The 11,121-nt window shown below is 38.8% G+C and overlaps 1 protein-coding gene across 1 annotated transcript; it reads right to left on the bottom strand.

Moving 5' to 3' along the window:
* Positions 1-1,735: 1,735 nt before the first annotated feature.
* On the bottom strand, positions 1,736-5,185 carry LOC143022062 (compound eye opsin BCRH2-like). Its single transcript, XM_076180009.1, has 5 exons — positions 3,816-5,185; positions 3,443-3,651; positions 2,961-3,100; positions 2,379-2,692; positions 1,736-2,045 (listed from the first exon to the last, which is right to left on the bottom strand). Exons 1-5 carry the CDS (start codon positions 4,071-4,073, stop codon positions 1,818-1,820), a joined length of 1,149 nt encoding a protein of 382 aa, XP_076036124.1. The 5' UTR covers positions 4,074-5,185; the 3' UTR covers positions 1,736-1,817.
* Positions 5,186-11,121: the final 5,936 nt, after the last annotated feature.

Raw genomic sequence — 11,121 nt, 5'->3', positions numbered from 1 at the left:
ATATATATATATATGTATATATATATATATATATATGTGTGTGTGTGTGTGTGTGTGTGTGTGTGTGTGCGTATGTGTGTGTGTGTACATAGATATACATATATTTACATATAGCGCTATACATCTATATGTATATATCTACACATATACATATAAATATATATCTATATATATATATATATATATATATACATATCTATATATATACATATGTATGTATATATACACATATGTATATATATACATATGTATATATATATATATATATATATATATATAATGATATAAATGAATATATCAAAGCATATGTACTAATGGCTGTATAGTCACGTATATTTTATATCTTTATGTACATTGATGGTGTATGTATACATGTGTTTATTCATGCGTGTATATATGCATTATGTATCTGTGTATGTAGGTCTGTATGGATGCATGTCTATGTGTAAACATTAGAAAGGATTACAAAGGCGGATCATGCCGGCAGGAGACCTTTTGGTCCATAATTAGGTCGGATGCGAAAAAATTGATAATTATAAATAAATATATAAGTAAAAAGTATAATCATTACTAACCATGTCACAGGCCGTACACGTAATCCACACACATGCGAGATAGTACTCGTTTTTACCAAGACCTTCAACCTTGCTGGCATCTCATTTCTTCAATCACAAAACACATGACTGAAGGAATGCTAACGTATCTCAACAACATGACGCCATCGCCCAGCAAGGAAGTACCTAATGTCACCAGATAGATCCATCTACATTATCGTAACTTCAATATATACGCCATAAATAACCACAACCACAAATAACACTACTAAACCCATTACTATGCAACTAACACAAGTACAGTGTATATTATAATACAAACACGTTCCCCAGGATACAACTACACCAAACATGCTTATCTAGGCGCTTTTCCATTTTATAAATGGCGGCTGCGCCCGCCATAGATAGGTAGCCTAGGTCAGGAACCTAGGAGAGGAGACTGGGGAGAACTCTCTCCCTTATCCATGGGAGACATTCCCCGAAGCTGTAAATAGCAAGTTCCTGCCAGTAAGCCGCCAAAGTCCACCGAGACTTTACATCGCCGCGCTACCCCTATATGTAACAAACCCTCGTTACATATGTGTGAGTGTATGTATGTACGTATGTATATATGTATATAGATATGTATGTATTGTGTATGTATATGTTCGTGTGCATGTATATGTGTATGTGTATCTGCATGTATGTGCGCGTAGTTGTGTATGTATGTTATGTATGTATGTATGCATGTATTTATGTATGTATGTACGTATGTATTCATACATTTGTACGTGTCTTCGAGTAAATATGTATGTATATATGTACGTCTATATGTACGTATGTATTTATGTTTGTATGCATTAGATATATGCATATATGTATGTATGTATATATATATGCATGTATATGCATGCATGTATGTGTGTAGAGGATCCAACTGAATCATTGTATGGTCGAGTACTGTCTAGGGACCAGTCCGGAGATCAAGTACCAGCCCCTTGGGGATGTGCGTAAGGAAGGTAATTGCGTCGACCACCCTGACTTCTTTCGGCGTACACAGAAACCATCTTTAGTAACAAGCAAGTCACGATTGCAAAAAGAAATGTCTCTTATATATATTTCAAAGCGGGCACGAAATAATACTTTACAATAAGAAATTAAACCCTCATTTATTTTTATGTATTTTTCATGCATAAGGTACCTAAGATTACATGGAGCGAATGTCTGACTAGAAAGGTTCGTATCACATGGTCATGAGCGTGTCGTGGATGGATGAAGTTCAGATTATTCCTTTTCGTCCTTTGTGACTGTCGACTGGCTGTCGTTCGAGGCTTTGCTGGAGGGTGCCTCCTCATGGATGCAGAGCCATGGAAGCTCCTTCTGCAGCGCCAGCCGGTAGCGGGGGTGGCTGATAGCATAGATCATGGGGTTGTAACAAGACGCGGTCTTTGCCAGCAGGGCTGGGAGCATCGACACCAACGGAGTGATCGATGCTTGATCGAAGAACATTCCCTGTAGGTTAAAACCAAATAAATTTGATCAGAAATTAGTTTCAATGGTTTCCTTGGCGGTTCAAAGTAAGTGTCTCAGAAAGTAAAGATAAGGTAAATTGGTCATGTGAAAAAAAGAAAATTACTACGATGGAGTGATTTCCTGGTTCCTTTACAGTCAATAGTCATACCACAGAAAATAAGGAAACGACTAAGGTAACACGATATATAGACAAGTGTCTTCAGAATATCACAGCATTTCTCAGGGGAACCTCAAGCCTTAGTGAATTGAGAAAGTATAGTTTCTGGTGGAGGTCTACAATGCAACAGGAGATGGAGCACTCCCGTTCCTCACCTGGACAACAATGGCTGCGTAGGGCGTCCAACAGATCAACCACAGGGAGACGTTGGTTACAGCCACCTTGGCAATCCGGACTTCGGCTGAATCGCCATCGCTCTCGCCACTGGATCTGAGGTTGGAAACGTTCATCTTCTTGGCCTGTGCGCGCATGGCGGCTTCGTGGGCGCAGATGGCCTTGATGATGGACACGTAGAAGAAGGCGATGCACAACAGCGGGATGCAGAAACAACAGATGAAGAGGCACAGACCGTGAGAACGGACGTTCCAGTCACGTGTCAGGTAGTCGAAGGAACAAGAGTCCAGGATTCCTGTAGGGCGAGGGGAGATCAAATTCAGTCCATCTTTAACCTATCCAACTATTTCCTTCAGCTGATGGTCAGTCTTTCGACTAAAGAGTCTGAACCAAAAGACTTCGTCATTTCACATGAGGCTATTTAACTTTTCTGACGTCACCGAGACTTCCATGTCAAGTGACGTGATCTATGACATGTTCTTCTGAATGAAAAAAAATGAACACACTGTAGTTCTTCAGTCCTACTTATAATAAAGAAACGAGATTCATGCCAATATATTTACCTTCTGGGATGTACTTTCCCCACCCAATGAAGGGGAAGATGGACATGAGGATGCCATAGCCCCAGCAGAACATCATCATGCCAAAGGCCATGCCACTCGTCAACTTTGTACCATTCATACCACGCACAATAACATTGTACCTGGTGCCAAGAAAATAGAAGAAATTAATTAAATATAGACGGGATGTGTGTGTGTGTGTGTCTGTGTGTGTTTGTGTTTATTCAAGAGTACAAATCATTGTTTTTTGATCAAACAAATGAACAAAAAGGTAGAGGATGGACAGATAGCTATAATAAAGAGAGGTTAAATTTCTCATATAAAAGAAATTCTCTACAACGTTTTAAACATGGAAGGGATCACCAAAACAAAAAAAATTAGAACCTACTTATTGAAAGAGAGTAGACAACGTAACAAACGCATTGACCACATTAATGAAGAATTTTTTTTTTTTCTTCAAAATCTGTACGTCTTTCCACTCTTACCTGTCGTAGGAAATGAAGACAAGACTCCAGAGGCTACACAGTCCTGTGATAGCGCCCAGGCAAGCATAGAGCTCGCACATGAATGGACTAAAGTACCACACTCCTCCCATGAAGCAGTTCCAAGTGAACCAAGGGAACTGTGAGAGCAGCATGCAGAGGTCACTGAAGGACAGGTTAACGACTAGCATGTTAGCGGGCGTCCGAAGATTCTGGGGGGAAGATAAGGTAGTTTAAAGTAAATCGGGAAATGGGCTTTGTGCTTGCAGTAACCCAAACAGTGATAAAACGTGAAAATTCAAATAACGTTCATGGTTGCATATGTATATGTACATAGCATATCTCATGTGTTTGGTGCGATAACACAACAGCTCACCTTAGTTTTGAGGAAAACGTAGAGAACAATTCCGTTTCCGCAAATAGCCGCTGTTCCGAGGAAGAGATACACGACGCCCAATATGTAATGAACCATTGGATTTACAGGAGGGAAATTCATCCAGTGAGGATGGACATACTCTTTCATGTGGTCGGGAACGAGGTCACTGATAACGACTCCGTCAGGATAGCCGAAGCTGAATTCTTGGGTTCGAGCCAGAGCTCGAGGTCCTGTTCCGTTGAAGATTGAGGGGAACATTGTGAAGGTGAGGACGTTGGTTCTAGAAGTCGAGGTTAAGATTAGAAATTTCCCGATGTTTCTTCGTTGGGTGATGCCAAATGACTTTCGAGAGTGTTCTGTTCTTCGGCACAAGTCTTCTTGTTTATTTTTTGTTATCCGATGTAGATTTCAATTCAACTGTTCTTTGATCTATCGGTGTACCAAATGCTTGTGTCGTTCGGTTTCTGGAGTTCCAGGAGGAGACTTGTAATTATATAGGGAAGGAGCTCTGGGCTAACGAGATTACCTTCCCCAAGACGTTTAGGGCGTACCTCGTTGACTGAGCGCTCATCATCTTATACAACCAATTTCCACTTTAGTTTACCGTGGTCGTGACGTCACATGTCTTACGATGATGTAATTCTTCATCAATGTGGCTTTACTTTTAGTGACAATGAAGATTATATTATTTCTTTTCTGATATAAAAATGTACATATCGATTTCTTGTCACGTTGATATTTGTTAACGCGCATACGCGAGCGTGCGCACACACAAAAACAAATATAGTGAAATGTAAAGATGAACCCACGTTGTGCTATAAATTTGTAAATGGTAGGTTGAACCAGAAAAGGAATATTTCAACGGAAAGTTGATGTGTAGTATATGAGGAAAAAAAGAGACTAAATCAATAGATAAAAGTATTCAATCGGTATTCAACAAGGAGGAAGAATTCGTACGAGAGAAGAAAATAATCTGAGATATATTAAACAATTTAAGATTGGAAGAGAACAAAGTGAATAATGATCAAAAACACTTACAATTAAGAAAGACCCAGCACTAGATTTGACCTCTAAATGGGAATTAGAATAATATTGAGAGCAATTGGTCGGCAAAACACTCCACCTGATTATGTGTTCATTGGAAGAAGGGATACGACCATGGGATCAGAAAAAGGTAAACGTGGTACCAATCTACAAGGGAGAAAGTAGAGAAACATCTTATCTATAGCCCAGTATCCTTAACTAACACAATAACCAAAATATGCTAAAACTCGTGAAAAGACCAGTGGGTCAAATAATTGGTGGAGAAAGGACCTGGTAGACAACCATTTCAAATTCAAAAGGTAGAGGAAGGTCCTTAGTCAAGAACAAATTAAGTTTTAATTCGAAAGCAGTCGATGTGCTACATGAAGGAGATGGTTGGACATATTGTGTATGTCTTGACCTGGAGAAAGCTTTTAAAAAGATGCCACACAATAGATTAATGTGGAAATATGAAAGTGTTGGAGGAATTAAAGGTGGCATATTAGAATGGACGTGGGATTTTCTGAAGGGCAGGCTTTGACAACAGGGGTGAAGGTTGAGATATTCATTTGGAGAGAAGGGACAAATGGGGTATAATAGGGATTGGTACTAGCTCCATTAATGTTCTTGTCAGATATTAACACGGCGAATGGGTTATATGTCTATATACTATTCGCTAATAGTACCAAGATTATGAAAAGTGTGAAAAATGAGGAATATTTAAAGCTGTTGTAGAAAGACTTCCATAGAGTTTATGGATAGAATTCAAGCTAGAAAATTAAATTCTACATAAACAAACTCAATTTTTGGATATGGGATAAAGTAAGAAGACAGCCCAATAAAACTATACAGTGGGTGATGAACTAATCACAAAAGAGAAGAAAGAAGAGGATATGAAATTCAGAATGACGGGAGAGACAAACTGTTGTTTATGAACATAAGCGTAACATTTCATTATATGGATAAGATTATGATTTGCCCAAAATTGGAACATGTATTGGTGTTGTTGTCACACAGAAAAAAATATTAATGAGAATTCAAAGGACACCAATTAGAAAGGTCCTTAACCTATCTTAGAAGATGCATGAGGAGAGATAAAAAGAAAGAGGACTGCCCACATTTCAAGAACAAATAGAGAGTTTTGATAAAATAGCTCTCTTTAGAATGGAATAAGAAATGGAAGAAAAAATTTACAACGAGAATCTACTTGTACGGAATGAGAATACCAGGAGGACGCAGCACAAATAAAAACAAATAAATAAATAAATAAATAACATATATATATAAATAATAGTAATGATAAGAATAATAAATCAAGAACTAAATAAAAATATATTAATAAATAATTAAATAAATAACTTGCTTGAATACAAAAAATCTTAGCCTTCCATATAGTTGCGATAAATCATGAGGTTAGAAGTAATCTAGGAGGACACCATAAGTGAATTTAAAGTTAAGATTGGCAAATTGATATATAAACAATAACTCATAGACACACCTCCAAGGCCGCATATTACAATTTGGTAAGTGGACATCCACCCCCATGCATAATAATAAAACCAAAAACACACACACACAAACACACATACACACATACACGCACACACATATATGTATATATAAGTACAAACTAGAGGAAAACAGATGAAGATGACACGGGTCTAGTTCGGACTTTATTCCTGACCGATTTCGCTTTGAGCTTCCTCTGAAGAAGAAGCTCAAATCGAAACCGGTCAGGAATAATCTCGGAAATAGACCTATGTCTTTTTCTTCCACCTTCCTCAACATGTCACAATGGCTCAACACACACACACACACACACACACACACACACACACACACACACACACACACACACACACATACATATATATATGTATATATATATATATATATATATATATATATAGATAGATGGATACATAGATGAAGAAAGTAAATGCTGGACTCCTCGAAACAAGTCCAGCGTTTAATTTCTTCGTCTATACAATGGTTCCTTGGCTCCAGGTCTTTACGAATTATTACCATCTTTGGTGAAGGCGGGTGATTTGCCTCGCAAAGCATTAGACGTTACCTGAGCCCTATCCATGTTCCTTCTTCTTTCTCTGTAAATAAGACATGCCTTTTGCTCCATTACTCTGTATTCCACTAAAGAGGATCACAGTCCTTGATCGAAATATATGGATATTATCTATTTCATTTCTTCTTATCCAACACATTGGGTTCTTGTTGAAATTTACGAATGTGTTACGACATTACGAGTACTTTGTAGTTATATATATATATATATATATATATATATATATATGTGTGTGTGTGTGTGTGTGTGTGTGTGTGTGTGTGTGTGTGTGTGTGTGTGTGTGTGTGTGTGTGTGTGTGTGTGTGTGTGTGTGTGTGTGTGTGTGTGTGTGCGTATGTGTGTGTACATAGGTATATATATTTACATATACCGGTATACATATATATATACATATATATATATATATATGTATATACATATATATATACATAAATATATATGTATATATATACATATATATGTATATATACATATATATATGTATATATATATATATATATATATATATATATTTCTAAACAGAAATGTAGTAGCACATTTGTAAATTACACACAGGAACCCACAGTCGGAGAAAGAATAAACTTCGAATAAAGAAAAATCCTATATTTCGGCTATCAACTGTAGCCCTCTTCAGGAAAGTACATAAGATAGAGAACAGAGGGGACTTATAAACTACAGTAAGAAGAGATGTGGACAGTTGACCTCACTCAGGTGCGGGGCAAACTGGGGTGGCGGAGGAGGGAGGAGGTGAGGAGAGGGGAGGATGTAGTGTCCGCATCAACTTGGCTACTGCTGCGCGTGAGATAATGTCAGGTGTCCACTGCCCTTTAGAAATATTAATATTAGGGCATTCCTCAATTAATGCTGATTCGACTATTTTCCTCCTGAAACCGCAGTGGGACTTGAACACTAATCTGGCCTTACCCCAGTCGAAAGAATGATTCTTATTTTTGACATGAAGAAATACAGCCGAATTTTCTTGCCCATACCTAATTGACCTTTTATGTTCTGCCAATCTAGTGTTCAGGTCTCTCCCGGTTTGACCCAAGTAAACCAAATCACAATCTTTGCAGGGCAAACAATAAACACCAGGTGACTCAACTTCCTTCGGTTTTTGTTGAACGTTCACAAGTTGCTTACGCACGGTGTTAGGATAGTGATAGGCAATAGTGAGACGTTCATGAGGAAACAATTTAGTAGAAGAACTGATGGTATTATTAAATGGAATTTTTAAAATGTCCTTAAAGGAGCGGTGAACACTTGAGGGGACGGAAGTTTTAAAATGGTTGGCCCTAGCCTTACTGAGGGCTTGATTCAGAAACCAAAGTGGATAAGCCAACTTCTCAAGTTGACATTTGATCACCTCAATCTCATGGTCCAGAAGTTGAGGACTGCAAATCCTGAAAGCCCTCAAGCCCTGAAGAGGGCTACAGTTGATAGCCGAAATATAGGATTTTTCTTTATTCGAAGTTTATTCTTTCTCCGACTGTGGGTTCCTGTGTGTAATATATATATATATACATATATATATATATATATATATATATATATATATATATATATATATATATATTTATATATTTGGTACATACATACATACATATACCAAAGCTTTTTTCCCCCTTACCAGGTAGATGGCCAAAAAGGACAAGGCACAAAATCACTTCCACCCACTCCATCCCCGAAAACACTCCACACCCCTCCACCCTCCCTTCCATCTTAGCACCTCCTAGATGACGGGTCATCCCTGCACCCTGTCCACTGCCCTGGGTCAGAAGCAGTGCCGCAGGACACAGCACATCCACAGCAAGGCCGATTCATTAAATCGGCGACCCCCCCCTCTCCGTCACCCCATATGAAGGAGAGGACGGGGAGAAATCCCTTCGGGCTGCGTCAAAAATTTTTGCTCACACACACTACCTCACCCCCCAGTCCCCCGTCCAATCCACCTCATGCATCACAACATTTTCCATATACAACCATTCTCCATTCACCCCTGTCTTCTGTCCTCTCCCGTCCTTCCTCAACAGACATTCCCCTCTTCCCCAAAGCCCCCTTCACCCCATCCATCCATCTCATCCTAGGACGTCCCCTCATGTTCACTCCCTCCACATCTGCCTTCCATACCTCCTTTACTAGTCTTTCTTCACTCATTCTTTCCATGTGTCCATACCATCCTAATACTCTTTCATCAACCCTATCTCCCAGCTCCCTTTCCACCCCTGTTCTCCTCCTCACTTCCTCATTTCTCACTCTATCTAGCCTAGTAACCCCCATCATACTTCTCAGACACTTCATCTCAAACACATTCAAGTTCCTTCTCTCTTCCTCTCTCATGTTCCATGTTTCTGCTCCATATAGTGCTGTTGGCACAATCACTCCTTCATACAGTCTCCTCTTAGCATCCATTCCCAGATTCCTATTCCTCATTACACTTTTTAATCCACCAAGGCATTTACTCGCTTCTCTCAATCTACATTCTACCTCCACCTTCACTCCACCCTTTCCTGCCACATTTGCACCCAAATATCTAAAACTATCCACTTCCTCCAGTTACTCTCCCTTAATGCTCACTTCCAGATTACTGCCACTTTCACCCCTTGTACATACGCTTTAATATATTAATTTATACCAAATATATCTCCTATGTGAAGGAGATATATTTGGTATAAGTGAATATATTAAAGCGAATGTACTAATGGCTGTATAGTCACATATACTTTATATCTTTATGTACATTGATGGTGTATGTACACATGTATTTATTCATGGGTGTATATATGCAATATGTATCTGTGTATGTAGGTCTGTATGCATGCATGTCTATGTGTAAACATTAAAAAGGATTACAAAGGCGGAACTTGCCGGCAGGAGACCTTTTGGTCCATCATTAGGTCGGATGCGAAAAAATCGATAATTATCAATAAATATATAAGTAAAAAGTATAATCATTACTAACCATGTCACAGGCCGTACACGTAATCCACACACATGCGAGATGGTACTCGTCTTTAGCAAGACCTTCAACTTCACTGACCTCGCATTCCCTCAATCACAAAACACATGACTCAAGGAATGCTAACGTATCACAACAACATGACGCCGTCGCGTCGTCACCCAAGAAGGAAGTACCTAATGTCACCAGACAGATCCAACTACATTATCGTAACTTCAATATATACGCCATAAATAAACACAACCACAAATAATACTACTAAACCCATTACTATGCAACTAACACAAGTACAGTGTATATTATAATACAAACACGTTCCCCAGGATACAACTACACCAAACGTGCTTATCTAGGCGCTTTTCCATTTTATAAATGGCGGCTGCGCCCGCCATAGATAGGTAGCCTAGGTCAGGAACCTAGGAGAGGAGACTGGGGAGAACTCTCTCCCTTATCCATGGGAGACATTCCCCGAAGCTGTAAATAGCAAGTTCCTGCCAGTAAGCCGCCAAAGTCCACCGAGACTTTACATCGCCGCGCTACCCCTATAGGTAGCAAACCCTCGTTACATATGTGTGAGTGTATGTATGTACGTATGTATATATGTATATAGATATGTATGTATTGTGTATGTATATGTTCGTATGCATGTATATGTATGTGTATCTGTATGTATGTGCGCGTAGTTATGTGTGTATGTATGTTATGTATGTATGTATGCATGTATTTATGTATGTATGTACGTTTGTATTCATATATTTGTACGTGTCTTCGAGCAAATATGTATGTATATATGTACGTCTATATGTACGTATGTATTTATGTATGCATTAGATATATGCATATAGGTATGTATATATATATGTATGTATATGCATGCATGTACGTGTGTAGAGGAACCAATTGAATCATTGTATGGTCGAGTACTGTCTAGGGACCAGTCCGGAGATCAAGTACCAGCCCCTTGGGGATGTGCGTAAGGAAGGTAATTGCGTCGACCACCCTGACCTCTTTCGGCGTACACAGAAACCATCTTTAGTAACAAGCAAGTCACGATTGCAAAAAGAATTGTCTCTTATATATATTTCAAAGCGGGCACGAAATAATACTTGGCAATAAGAAATTAAACCCTCATTTATTTTTATGTATTTTTCATGCATAAGGTACCTAAGATTACATGGAGCGAATGTCTGACTAGAAAGGTTCGTATCACATGGTCATGAGCGTGTCGTGGATGGCTAAAGTTCGGA

The sequence above is a fragment of the Oratosquilla oratoria genome, chromosome 43 (genome assembly GCF_046742065.1).
Source record: "Oratosquilla oratoria isolate Oo_2021 chromosome 43, ASM4674206v1, whole genome shotgun sequence".
Classification (NCBI taxonomy): Eukaryota; Metazoa; Arthropoda; class Malacostraca; order Stomatopoda; family Squillidae; genus Oratosquilla; species Oratosquilla oratoria.
This window is presented reverse-complemented; position numbering and strand designations above follow the sequence as displayed.

Coding starts and splice junctions, on each gene's coding strand:
- LOC143022062 (XM_076180009.1), bottom strand. CDS start 4,073: ATGTTCCCCTCAATCTTCAACGGAACAGGACCTCGAGCTCTGGCTCGA. Junction 3,652..3,815: donor ACGTTTTCCTCAAAACTAAG/GTGAGCTGTTGT, acceptor TCTTCCCCCCAG/AATCTTCGGACGCCCGCTAA. Junction 3,101..3,442: donor GTCTTCATTTCCTACGACAG/GTAAGAGTGGAA, acceptor TCTTGGCACCAG/GTACAATGTTATTGTGCGTG.